We start from the raw sequence: 14238 nt of genomic DNA, 5'->3' as shown, positions 1-14238 counted from the left end.
CTGTCGGTGGTAAGACTTTCCCACTAGGGCATAGAAATGATGGAGACAACCCCCGATGGGAAGGGGGGAAGGCTCCAGGAGGAAGGAAGCCCAAAGGCTTGGACCGGAATTGTCAAAAAGACGGCCCAGTCTTCGCCGGAGCAGGCGGCTGGGCCTTAGTTTGATGCTGCAGCTGTTACAGTGGCCGCTTCGAAGGAGGCCGAGAGAAGGCAGGAGTAGATTTCTGTGGGTACCTCCGGAGAGGAATTTTGTATTGCCGAGCCAGAGGGGCCTTCGGTTTAAGTTTCACCAGGGAGGCGAAGGACCGTTCGTGGTCTGAGAGGCGCTTGGTGGCCGCTTCAATGGAATCATCGAAGAGCTCATGACCCACACACGGGAGATTGGCAAGACGATCCTGTAGATTCGGATCCATAACCACAATCCGGAGCCAAGCGAGGCGACACATGGCGATCGCAAAGGCCGTGACCCTCGTTGACAACTCGAAGGTGTCATAGGTCGCCTGAAACATATAAAGGCGGAGCTGGGAGAGGAGACTAAATTCCTGACGCCGAGAATCCGGCACAGCTTCCCGGAACGAGTGGAGGGCATCCACACAAAACCGGAGGTAGGACGTGAAGATAAAATTATAGTTAAGGACACGATTCACCATCATTGAGTTTTGATAAAGACGGCGACCAAATTTGTCCATCGTACGGCCCTCTCTGCCCAGAGGGACAGCAGCGTAAACCTTCGAGAGGTTAGACTTCTTCAAGGAAGACTCAACCACCAAGGATTGGTGAGAAAGCTGAGAACTTTCAAACCCCTTAACCGGAATCGTCCGGTAACGGGGCTCCAACTTGGAGGGAATGGGTGTGACTGCATATGGGGATCTCCAGGTTCCGTAGAAAAGTCTGACGGAGAATCTGGTGCAATGGTAATCTTAGCGCCTCACGGGGCTGATCATCAACACCCATTTCCGCCAGGTATAACTGGACTCAGACTGGAGGTCCATGTTCAAGGCCCTACCCATGTCAGAGATGAAACGAGTAAAGGAGGAGTTTCGAGAAGAAGAGACATCCTGAGGAGACCCCAAGCAAGATCTGGGGGCAGCCGAGAAAGAGGGAGAAATTTCCCTCGAATAGTAAGCCGGGGCCTTAGAGTCCCACGAATGGGAGACCAAAGAGGCTCGACTAAAGTGTCTTAGGGGCGTCAAGGAACGACCCCATGCAAGATGTTCCAGGGAAGACCCCGGGGTCCGAGGAAACAGCTGGCGAAGCCTCGTAGAAGACGGGGCAAAGGAAAATTCCTCCACCAGTTTCGAAGAAGACCCCTTAGAGGCTGGCAGCCGCCTCGATGGGGAACACACACTAGAGTCCAACTCGAGGACAAGCATGTGCCTGGAAGGTTTCGCGTTCGGAGACCTGTCCCGAAGGGGCAGAGAAGACTGGGGTTTTTTAGGAGGGGCAAGCCGCGACATAGTAGTGGGGGAAAAACGGGCCCCTGGCCTGGACCCCCGAAAAGTCTGAGGTGACTCGGGGGATGAAAAATCACTCGAGAGAGCCCGGCGAGTCTTGCAGGCATGGCCTCGAGATACAAGGGGACGCCCAGGCTGGTTTAGACCGAGACTGGGTCGAGACCGAAGTCAGAGGCGTCGAAGTCGGGACCAGATGGTTCACCACCGAGGAAAGCTACGTGGTAAGTATAGCCTTAAGCATGTCCTCGAACATAGGCACCGAGACCAATGGTGGTTGGATCTTAGGTGCAGCAGTGCGCTCCTTCGGGGTCAACCTCAAGGAAGAGTATTCCCTATGTGAGGAGGCACGCTTAGAGTGATGTCTCGAAGACGCAGACAAGGCGGCACTGACATGAGACTCCGAGGTAGGCTTCTTTGTCGGCACACCTGAGGAGGAAAGAGGAGACTTACCTGAGGCCGCAGTAGCAGGAGGAGCCGAGGTCGACGGGGACTTCGAGGCCGAGGCACCCAAAGAGGGCGCCGAGGCCGAGCTCGAGGCCTGTCCTGCAGGATGCATGGGGCCAAAGAGTTGAAGAATCTTGGCCACCCTCCTACGAAGAGCCCGCGGTTGCAAAGTCGCACAACAGGGACACGACTCAGCGCGGTGCTCTGCACCCAGGCACTCCACACACCAACGATGAGGGTCGATGATGGAGATAACCCGGTTGCACTTAGTACAGTTTTTAAACCCGGAACAAGGCCGGGACATAAGAAGAAAATACGGCCGCGGCCCCGCGAGGCCAGGCGGCCAGAGTATGACCGGGAACCCGGTCAAAAATATACGAACTGAAAAAATGAAAAAGAAAGGAAAACAAAGACGCGGGCACAGCGACTCAACTGAAACTAACCAAACAAGCCGCGGTGCAAGAGGGACAACGATATCGCGCAAAGCATGGGAGCAGTGCTTCTGGCTTCGCGGAAAACAGAGAACTGAGGCCATGCTGAGGAGATTCATGCCCTAGACTGGGCGGGAGGGGCACGCGCGCATGCACGGGCCAATCGCAAGCTTGAAGGTCTTCAAGCAAGTCTGCATGTGAAAACATCCACTAGGGGGCTCCGTCGATGATGTCACCCACGTGTAGAGAATATGCTGCCTGCTTGTCCTGGGATAAAGGATTTTTCAGGAGGGGGAACAATCAGAAGCACTTAAAACCCCACTTTTCACACCTCCCCTGATATCTCTCACAGGGTGTCATCCTGTGTACTCACTGTGACCTGACAGAATCAGTTAGAAGTGCTAGAAGTCTGCATTCAGCTCTCACATAGTAGCTGGAGGAGAATTAATCACTGCCACAAAGCTGGGAATGTTCCTACAAAGCTGATAGTTGGGCTGCCAGTCAGACTCCAACGTCTGACTACACCTCCACTCTCGCAGACCATCGGATGCGCACCGGAATGGGCGTGACAATGCAACCTGAGAGACACCGTTGAGCCTCCTAAGGGTGCCTAACAGCCTGTGCTCAACCCCTGATTAACAGGAGATGAGACCACCTCAGGGACAGCCTTGAGCTCTGGAGAAAACTATGTAGGCTGGCCAACAGGTCAGCTACAGACTGAAGTCTGAATTCTCAAGCAGGCAGAGCTTTAAAATTGCTCCAAGCACTAAATTACATGGAATTAAAACAGTAAAATGGGAAGAGTAGAACACACACAACTGCATCCATGCGTGCAACAGGAAAAAAATGTAGAGCGCCCTAAACTGATCAGTGAAGTACTATAGAGGCAGAGTGAAAAATTTGGAGTGGATTCCTTCTGCAACCATGTAACTAAAGGGAAATAACTCTTCTGTCTAGAACAGGGGTGTCAAACTCAATCACATAAGGGGCCGAAATATAAAACAGAGGCTAAGTTGCGGCCCAAATTTTTTATTAAGATACTTACCCCCTCTTCTATTAAACTACGCTAGCAATTTGTGGCACAGAGAGCCGCATTGAATGACCTGTGCTGCTCATAGGAATTCTATGAGCGTCAGGAGCAGCACAGGCCATCAGCATGGCTCACCGCACTAAAAACTGCTAGTGCAGTTTAATAGAAAAGGGCCATAGTCTTAGAAGTATAGGGTTACCTATGCCAGCTCTGTGGTGTAAACAAAAATAAATAAAAAAGACTTTTCCTCTGTCCTTTAGGTCCTAGTTCACGCTTGCTGTCTTAACACCAGCTCTGACATATTGTGATCACAAAATAGAAAATAAAATTATTTTTTCTACCATTTTGTTGTCTGGCCATTTTGTTTTCTCCATCATCTTGGTCCCAGTTTCTCTTTCTGCTTTTTGTCTATCTTCTACTAATTCTCTTTCCAGTGTCTGCTATCCATTTTTTCTCCTCTTCTTTCTTGTTCCATTCCCTCTTTATGACTGCCTCCAACGTATTGAATTTTCCCATTCAGTTTTCTTAACCTTTTCTTTTTTTGCCTCTGTCGACTCAAATTTTGCCCTCTTTCTCACCCTTCTTCTTTTTAAATTTTCAGCTACCTCTGAATTCTCCATCTTCTCACAGTCTTTAGCTCTCCATTTTCCCATCTCACTCCTTTTCTAGCCTCCTATTTCCTTCTATCTATTCTCCATTACCACATCTCTCCTCCTCTCTCCCCATGGACCAGCATTTTGCTCCCTTACTTTTCTGTTGTTCTTCTTCCCACCAACTCCCCTTGATGCTGAACAATGAAATGGAAGGAAAAAAAAAGATGCTGCATCTCTCTCTCTCTCTCCCTTCCACCCCCAGGCCTAACATTTCTCCCTTCCTTCCATCCCCAGATCCAACTTCTCTCCCTTACACTTCCCAACTGCCCCCCTCCCATCTCTCCCCCCTACCTGCCTCCCTCTCCCAGGTCCACCATTTCTCCCTATTTCTTCCCAACAGTTCTCCCTTCAAGTATCTATTTCCCTCTGCCTCCATACCACCCCGAATCCAACTTCTCTCCCTTCAGACCATTGCCTACCATCTCTCTCTCTATCCTCTGTTTCTGGCCCCATAAGCTCTCCCTCCATGCCCAATCTAGCCTTGCTTTTAATACCCTCCCCCTTCGTACTTAAAAAACCCCAACAAAAACTCAGTTAGTCCAGGCGACTTCCTCAGCCCAGCATGTCCTCCCCCTTCTCTCTGCGCCAGTCCAATGTCACCCTCATCTTCTGTCACAGTGAAAAATATGCCAGCCTCGGCAGTAATTCAGCAACGTTGCCTACGGCTCCCCTTCCTGCTTTCCGTATGCCATGGTCTGTCTTCAATGACGTAACTTCCTGTTTCCGCCCGGGTGGACCACGGCAGACAAAAAGCAGGAAGGGGAACCGCAGGCAACGTTACTGAATCACTGCCAAAGCTGGCAGATTTTTCAGCATGACAGAAAGTGAGGGCGACATCAGAATGGCACAAAGTCCTCCCTCCGACGTCAGTGCTGACATCGGGGAAGACTTCCGGTCGGCTATTTCCTGCCTGCAGGGCAGGCAGGAAATAGAAGTTCTCAGAGCTCCATTTGGATGAGAAAGTTGCTGATAAGGTTGCTGGCAGATGAGAGCTGGACACGAACGTGGGAGGCAAATGCGAGACAGAAAGAGGTCGAACATGGGAGGCAAACGCGGAACACAAAAGGGGGGAGGGAGTGCGTTTTTGGACACAAGGCATGAACTTGGGAGAGAGGATGGAGGAAGAGAAGGAAAGAGATGCTGAGGTGGGGGAGGGAATGCATTTTTGGACACAAGGTATTATTTCATGCTACCCCAGAGCACACCTGTTTTGGAATAATAGGGAAATCTCCTTTGTTAATTGTGGAATATGTTGATGCGAAACACTGGATGTAGGTAGGAGATGAGAATGAGGATGGGTTGACAGAAAGTTGAGGGAATACCCTTGGGAAATTATCTTGAGAACCCCAAAATCTGTTGTGATGATTGACCATGCTGGGAAAAAACTGGCTAGCCGCCCTCCCTCCCCCCCCCCCCGCCAACCACTGGTAGCGGGTCAAAAAGTAGGAGTCTGCTTAAGTGGAGGAAGTTGGGTAATTGATGGTTGTTTATGTTCCCTTGGACATTGTTTTTGTGAAAACATCAACGCTTGGGACCCTAGAGGCATCGACCTGGAATAAGGATAGTACTGCTGAAAAAACTGTTGATGGTATGATCTGCAATAAGGTGGTTGGGACTGCTCAATTTGTTTCTGAATTCTAAAATTGTTCGATCACTTGTACCAATATTACCAATGCCTGTTATATCCAATCCATAAATAGTAAATTGCTGGAGTTAGCTTTCATCTTTCTTATGGGACTTTATATAGTGCCTTGAATTGAGCCTAGTCCCCTTCTAAATTTTGTAGACTAAGGGCTCCTTTTACATAGCCGCGCTAGCGGTTTAACACGTGTAATAAATAGCACGCGCTAAACTGCCGGACACACTAGCCGCTACCGCCTCCTCTTGAGCAGGCGGAAGTTTGTGGTCAGCGCGGGGGTTAGCGCGTGATGAAAAGTCACGCGCGTTAACCCTGCTAGCGCGCCTTTGTAAAAGGAGCCCTAAGTAAAAGTAAAGCTTTTCTGTTTTGCACATGGGGTTAAAAATTAGTATGTGTGTGTAATTAGTCTTTTTTCAAAACTAGAGGGTTTTTTTTCTTCTTCTTGTATTTGTTATATATGCCTATAAGTAAAAATAAATCAAAATAATCTGAGCCTTGGCAAATGGCTTCTGGAGCCCATCATATTTAGTCTCCTAAACATCCAAGCAAACAAGTTGCTTACTGTGAAGGAAGCAAACTAGTGACACAGGAAGACAACATGGGGGAACCATTCACAGTATCTGACTATGAATAAAAATCATTTAAAGGAAAAATCTATAAGAATTACTTCAAAGGAACAAATGTAATCTTTTTTTTTATAACTGGACTTAATTACACCTTAGCTCTAAAGTTATCTAGAAGCAGCAACTGCAAACAGACCTTGTAAAAGTTCCCATAGGATTTGCGAATGTTGATCCACTTTTTTGCAAAGCGAGGATACTTGATACAGCTAACGCGACATTGTATATTCAGGAACTTACTCATGTCCCAGGATCTGAGAAAAGGAAGAATTAAAAGGAAACATGAACAAAGGAGAAAGGAGCATTCAAAAACCTTCTACTGGGAGCAAGAATCAATTACAAATCAGCTGTCTTTAAGCTCAACTTGGGAGCATTAGTTGGATTTGTTTTCTGAATTCAACTAAACTCAAAAATTTGTATATGTGGAGGGGCATAATAAAAAAACTACCTTTTTGGCCTAAGGCTTTAAACGTCCAAAGTAAGCAGCAGGGAAATGTCCATTCTCAAAAAAACATCCAAAATGTATTTTTTTCCAAGAATGGCCTACCTGTACATTCAGGTGTTTAATTGACCAGACTGCCACTATGTCTACCTTTAAGCTCTAGTCCCGAAAAAAAAAAATTGCCTAAGTCCCAAACACCTAAAACAAGACCTTATAGGCGTGGGAGGGACCAGCCCTTCACCTAAAATCACGATTCTCTAACTGGTGTCTGTCATAAGCACCGATTAGAGAATCATGGAACCGTCCCCCCCCCCCCCCCCCCCAATGATCACCACAGGAGGGATGCCCAATCCCTCCTGCCCAAAGCTGTCGCAATCTCCTGCAACGTTCCCCGGCAGGAGGATTACCTTTAGTAAGGAAGGGAAGGATAGAGTTGGGCCTGTAATTACTGACCACAGCTGGATCAGATTTCAAAGATTTAAGAACAGGGTACTGTGACAGGGATCTGGCTAGTCCTACCAAATCCAAGGAGAAAGTCCCTGTAAGCCCCACTAAAGATCCTGTGTCCAGGTTTAGGAAACATCCTGTATATAGTAAAAATCCTGTGCACAGCTTTAGGAATGAGCCTGCCCCTTTAAAAGTTCCCAGAGCTCAGGCAGTGACTGAAAGGACAGGGCTCTTTAAGAATTTTGCTAACCCTGCTAGGGGGGGCGTGGCCTGTTGCCGAGGCTCCCTTTTTCTGAGCTTTCCTCGTCAGATGGTGAGGAGAGACAGCTGGGACTGGAAGCTGAAGTCAAGCTGAGGAGGAAGCCAGCTCTGGCAGCTAACCCATGGCCAGCACAAGAAGGTTCTCCCAAGGATTGGGAAATGGAGGAACCTGAAGTCCAGCCCGAGGTTTGTGACATGGAATGGCTGGAGAACTATGTTTTGCCCCAAAGGGAAGAGCACCCCATGGAATGTGAGTAGGCTGATAAGCCCGGGGTTTCCTTTTTCTTTTGAAGAGTTTTTTTTTAAATTTATGTTTTGAGAGCAGTTTGTGCACTGCACTGACTTTGTGCTGGAAGCTGCAGAAGTTACACCAAAACTTGCCTGTTGGGGAGAGTGGTAACACCTGTGGAGAACAGGCTTCTCTGCTCTCATACTGTTGGGGATTTTTGCTCAACCTAACAGGGACACAAGGTGTCAGGTCAAAAGCGCGCTGGGACAAAAGCGCGCGCAGACAACTGAGCACAACGCGGAAGCATGCACTGAAGAAAATGACTGTTTTAAAGGGCTCTGACAGGGGGTGTGGGGGGGAACCCACATTTTACTGAAAACTTCACTTTTTCCCTAAAAAACAGGGAAACAGTTAAGTTTCCAGTATAATGAGGGCGGTTACAACCCCCCAAACCCCCCACAACGCCGCCGCGATCTGTATTAAGTAAAGTGTGGGGGGGGGGTTCCCCAACAAAACCCCCTGTTGGAGCCCCTAAAAACACTTTTTCTTCAGCGCGCGCTTCCATCTTGCGTTCAGTTGTCGGCGTGCGCCTTTGTCTTCAGCGGTTTTGTCTATGAACCGGGACACCATTAGAGCCAGTACCCAAGAGACCCTTATACTCAAAAGCTATTACTTGATGCACGGACTGTTCTGTCATACCCTGAATGTGGCCAGAAGGCTAAACTGAAGATTTTGCTGTTATTAGTTTGGACTGACTCTGGAAGCACGGCTGGTGCTAGGAGTAGGACTTATTTGTTTGGTAAAAGAAGTAAAGAGAATTCTTGGAAGTTTTGTTTTCACTCGTGCCAAATTCTGACATTTTTGTTTGAAACTTTTGATGTTCCATTAAAAGTGTTTTGTTTGAATAACCTGGACATTTTAGTGTGCAATTTCTGGGAGACATTAAAGAATCTGTGTTCCACTACCTTTATTTTAACTCCAGGACTAGGATTCAGCAGAGCCACTAGGCCTAGCCAGGATCCTTGTCCCACAGTACGTGGCACACGGATGTTCCTCAGCCAGCCATCCAGAGCAAATCTGACATCAGGGGTCAATAAGCTTGAGGAATCCATACTAACCAATTTAAATCAAAATCTAGGTGTTTTGAGGTAGAGGCTTTTAAAATAAAATAGGGATATCCAAAATGGCTGTTGCAACAGCATTTTGGCTCCAAAAAATGACCTAGAAGAGCTATATTAATGTTCCAAAAATTCAGGAAGGGGGTTTCTGAAGTTGGGGAACCCTAACATAAGCCCCAGAAACACTCAGAAGTTCAATTTCTGAACTCCCCCCTCCCCAGATGTCTCCCATAGAGAGCAGTGTTCTCCCCAGGGCTTTTTAGCCGGGCGGTCCACCCGGCTAATTTAGGTGACCGCTCGGATGTCATCTATCGGGAATCCTGCTGCTGCTGCCGCTCAACATTAAAAAATCCCCCCAAAAAACCATCTCTCACCGGCTTGGAGATGCAAACTCATGCTTCGGGGCTCTAAGGCATGTGCGCCGGCTTCCATTCTCTTCCCTCTGAAATCGGAAGTTACGTCCGGAGGGGGGGAGAATAGAAGGGAAGCCAGCACACACACCTTAGAGCCCTGAAGCATGAGTTCGTTACGGGCTAAGGCAGGAGACTGGTCAACGACGGATAGAAGCTTACAACTTGCTTCGGGCCTTCCTCACTGCCGGATCCTGCCTACTTTCTGTTTCTGCGAAGGCAGGACTCGGCAACGAGGAAGGCCCGAAGCAAGTTGTAAGCTTCCCTCTGTCGCTGACCTATGCCTAATGAGGCAAAAAAGTCACGGCACAAGGGAAGCCTCCCCTTCCCTTCCTTGGAAACTTCACTGCAGCGCAGGATGCCTATGGTGCAGGACAGGACACTGAACAAATCGGACCTCGCACTCTCTTCCACACTGTCCTTTGCAACCTCGCTGCTTAAAGCGTGGTCACCACCTGTTTGATACCAGTTCATCGCCGATTCCCCCTCTCATTTTGACTTGGTCACTTTAAAAGTAGCTCGCAAGCCAAAAAAGTGTGGGCACCCCTGCTCTAGAGCCATTTCTTGTATGACTGGATGAGCTATATTTATCTTTTTTTTTTTAGTTGTTTAAATTCATGCAGAAATAAATGGCTAGATTGAACCTAATGACTTCATTAACGCCTTCCCCTTTTTTAAACCTCTATACCATTTGAAAGAGGGCAAATATCTAATTATTCCCTTCTAGAATTGAGTACTTCTTAAATTTAGTAAAAATATTCTGGCACAAGTGTCAAACCTTAAAAAAAGGAAGTCATATTGAGGATGGGAAAATAATAATAAACTAATAAAAAATAGTACACATTTAGGGCTCCTTTTATTAAGTTGCGATAGTGATTTTAGCGTGTGCTTAGCGCGCGCAGAATTGCCATGTGCACTAGACGCTAACGCCAGCATTGAGCTGGCTTTAGTTTTCCCACTTAGCACGAGGGTTTGCGCGTGGTAAAAATGCTAGCGCACCTTAGTAAAAGAGGGGGTTAATTTTCCCCATCCCACTCCACCCGGCTACTTTTTCATGCCACCCGGCTGGAAAAAATTTCTGGGGAGAACACTGGAGAGTAATAGTTTGTTCTCACAGAACTGTGCCTGCATCAGCTTGAACTGCAGCGGAACAATGAAGATTTCTGCCTCAGACAAGTAGGTAACTTTCTTCAAAAGCTTCTTGGGCTGCTTTTAGTCAAACCCAGTGAGCATGAACCCCCCACAGCTCCTCATATGTCTTTGGTGAGGGGAGGAGGGGGAAGGAGGGATCACAGCCAGCATCTGCTAAAGGCTTCTGGACTATCACGGGGTCAAACAGCCTGTGCTCCAGTGCCTAATGAATCAGAGGCAAGCCTAGCTCTGAGGGGACCAGAAACTCAAGCAGCTTTAAGTGTTATTGCAGGCCTACCAAGCAGGTTCCCTGTAAAAGGATTGACCCACCTTCCAGCTACAGAACCCACCGCAGAGTTTGTCCTCTCCCAGGCAGAGCTACCTCAGGAATACCAGAGACCTCGGGAGTACAGAGAAGCCTCAAATATTTGGGTAAAAACCCCAAAATAATAAATCAAATGCAGAACAAATGTAAAGATACTTTCTCAACTCATGTGTAGAAGGATATAGAACACAGCCAAGTGAGTCAAGGAGATGAACCTGCAAAAATGTAGACTACGTACTTCTATACAAACTTGCAAGTAGAGATGAATAACCTACTCGTTCAAGACTCATAAGAACACAGGAATGCTAGTTGGGAGAAAAAGCAGTTACTTACCGTAACAGGTGTTATCCAGGGACAGCAGGCAGATATTCTCAACATGTGGGTGACGTCATCAACGGAGCCCCCTAGGGACGTTTTCGTAAGCAGACTTGCTCGAAGACCTTCAAGCTTGCGATTGGCCCACGCATGCGCGCGAGCCCCTCCCGCCCTTCCTAGGGCATGCGTCTCCTAGCGTGTCCTCAGTTCAGATAGCAAGCAAAGAAGCCAACCACTGGGAGGTGGGTGGGTTGCAAGAATATCTGCCTGCTGTCCCTGGATAACACCTGTTACGGTAAGTAACTGTGCTTTATCCCAGGACAAACAGGGAGCATATTCTCAACATGTAGGTGACCTTCAAGCTAACTATAATGGGATGGAGGGAAAGTTGGCAATTTAGGAGAACAGATGCTGCAAAACAGACTGGCCAAAGCGGCCATCACGCCTGGCGAAAGTATCCAGACAGTAATGCGAGGTGAACCTATGAACCGAGGACCAAGTGGCAGCTTTACAGATTTCCTCGATGGGAGTCGAGCGGAGGAAAGCAATAGACGCCGCCATCGCTCTGACCTTGTGGCCTGTGACTCGACCCGGGAGAGACCAGCCTGAGCGTAACAAAAAGAGATACAAGCGGCCAACCAGTTAGAAATGGTCCGCTTAGAAACAGAGCGACCCAAGCAATTGGGATCGAAAGAGACGAACAGCTGGGAAACAGTACGTTGAGGAGCGGTGCGCTTCATATAGAAGGCCAGCGCACACTTACAATCAAGAGAATGCAGAGCCACTTCTCCAGGGTGAGAATGGGGCTTCGGAAAAAAACACAGGAAGAACAATGGATTGGTTGATGTGAAAATCAGAAACAATCTTAGGCAAGAACTTCGGATGGGTACGGAGAACCACCTTATCATGATGGAAGACAGTGAAAGGTGGATCCGCAACCAAGGCTTGAAGCTCACTGACCTGACGGGCAGAAGTGAGAGCAATAAGGAACACAAACTTCCAAATAAGATACTTCAAGTGAGCCCGCGCTAGCGGCTCAAACGGGGGTTTCATCAATCAGGCAAGGACCACGTTAAGATCTCAAACCACAGGAGGAGGTTTAAGGGTCGGATGAACGTGGGAAAGTCCTTTCATGAAGCGGGAAACCACAGGATGAACAGAGATAGGCTTCCCATCAATCAGCTGATGAAAAGCAGCAATGGCACTAAGATGGACTCGAACCAAAGAGGACCGGAGTCCAGCGCCAGACAAGTGTAACAGATAATCCAGGACAGCAGAGAGAGGCTCCAGCTGTCACGTAGCACACCAGGAAGAAAAGCGGGTCCATTTCTGATGGTAACATTGGCGAGTGGACTCCTTCCGAGACGCTTCCAGGACATCCAGGACAGGCTGAAAAGATGGAATTAAGTCTGGAGGAACCAGGTTGGGATGAAGAAGAGAACCCCGACTCTGTGTAAGCAGAGAAGGAAAAACAGGCAGAAGAAGAGGCTCCCTGGAACTGAGTTGCAACAAAAGGGATAACCAAGGTTGTCGGGGCTACCGAGGAGCTATCAGGATTATGGTGGTATGTGAAGACTTGAGTCTGACAAGAGACTTCAGAATCAGAGGGAAAGGAGGGAACGCATACAGGAGGAACTCGTTTGTCTAATCCAGAAGGAAGGCATCCGCCTCGATCCTGAGGGGTGTAAACCCTGGAGCAGAAGCAGGGCAATTTGTGATTGAGGAGGGATGCGAACAGATCAATATCCAGAGTCCCCCAATGAGCATACACCTGATGCAGGGTGACGGAGTGGAGAGACCACTCGTGAGGCTGAAGAAGACGACTCAACCTGTCTGCCAGACAGTTCCGCTAGCCCTGAATGTAGACAGCTCGAATGAAGATGTTGCGGCGGACGGCCCAATCCCAGAGCCGCATCGCCTCCTGGCACAGGGACCTGGACCCCGTGCCCCCATGCTTGTTGATATAATACATGGCGACTGAAGGGACACATATCATGAACCTTGGTAATTTTCCTTAGGCATTTGTTGTTTAAAGCTGTAAATCCAGACCCTGTTTGTCTTTCCTTCTTTGAAGAGAGTACAAGGACATTTATGTTTGAAAAGATATGTTCTTAACTTGTTGTGAAGTGAATTCAATTGTTTTTATAAGCCGTATTTGCAAACAGCTATAGATAAGAAAAAAGCTCTGCTGACCACAGCACCCTCTGTGGACTTAGTCTTGAGATAGAAAAAATGCTGACGACCCTTACCCATGTAATTTGTTATTTCTTTTAAAGTTTCATGTGACCTGTGTCCATATATGGTTTGTGTTTACGTCACATGCTGACAACACTGATTCATGAATAATATAAAAGAGGTGTGAAGCTGACAATAAATTTGGACATGTTTTGGAGATCATTTCTTGCCTCTACAATATGTCCCGGGGTGCACCTGTCTTCCAAATGGCAGAGAAAGTATGGGGCAGGAATTGGGACCTAATCCTTTTCAGCGACCTGGTTGTCCATGCGAACCAGCACCACTCGGTCGCGAAGTAGGTGACAAAAAGCTTTCAGAACGAGGAAAATCGCTCGAAGCTCCAGAAGATTGATGTGACAAAGGCGGTCGGCACATGACCAAAGACCCTGGGTACGCAGACCGTCCAGATGATCCCCCCCCCCAACATAGGTCGACGAGTCAGTCGTGAGGACCCTCTGCGGAGGAGGAGCATGGAACAGAAAACCTCTGGAAAGATTGGAAGAGAGCATCCATCAATGGAGAGACTTCCTCAACAAAGGAGTCATGACAATGTGTCGAGAGATGCCAGAGTCCATTGAGGAATACGGAGGTAAAGTTTGGCAAAAGGAGTCACGTGAACCGTGGAGGCCATGTGACCCAGGAGGACCATCATGAGCCGAGCCGGCGCTGAGTGCAGATGGGTCACCACACGGCACAAACGGATAAGGGCCTCCTGACGAGGCCGAGGCAAGAAGGAGCGGAGGCGCACCGTGTCCAGGACCGCTCTGATGAACTCGAGAGACTGGGACGGACAGAGATGGGACTTGGGAAAGTTCACCTCGAATCCGAGACTCTGAAGGAGCAAGATTGTCTGTCTGTTCCGTCGCTTGCAGGACTTCGTTATGAGAAGATGCTTTGATTAACCAGTCATCGAGGTAGGGAAACACCTGCAGGCCACGGAGGCGCAGGGCCGCAGCTACTACAACCAGACATTTCGTGAAGACCCTCGGAGAGGCCGCCAGGCCGAAGGGAAGTACACGATACTGGAGATGGAGATCCCCCACCCAGAATCTCAA

General features: G+C 48.3%; 1 protein-coding gene across 2 annotated transcripts in view; it reads right to left on the bottom strand.

Annotated features, from left to right (window-relative positions):
- ERI1 (exoribonuclease 1) overlaps positions 1-14238 on the bottom strand; it is a 91481-nt gene that overhangs the window by 12958 nt on the left and 64285 nt on the right. For both annotated transcript variants that reach the window (XM_033916108.1, XM_033916118.1), the window contains exon 6: positions 6410-6524. In XM_033916108.1, coding sequence (XP_033771999.1) covers positions 6410-6524 — 115 coding nt within the window. The remainder of the gene's footprint in view (positions 1-6409; positions 6525-14238) is intronic.

This window comes from Geotrypetes seraphini, chromosome 1, assembly GCF_902459505.1.
Source record: "Geotrypetes seraphini chromosome 1, aGeoSer1.1, whole genome shotgun sequence".
Classification (NCBI taxonomy): Eukaryota; Metazoa; Chordata; class Amphibia; order Gymnophiona; family Dermophiidae; genus Geotrypetes; species Geotrypetes seraphini.
Note: the sequence above shows the minus strand (reverse complement) of the source record. Positions and strands in the feature narration are given on the sequence as shown.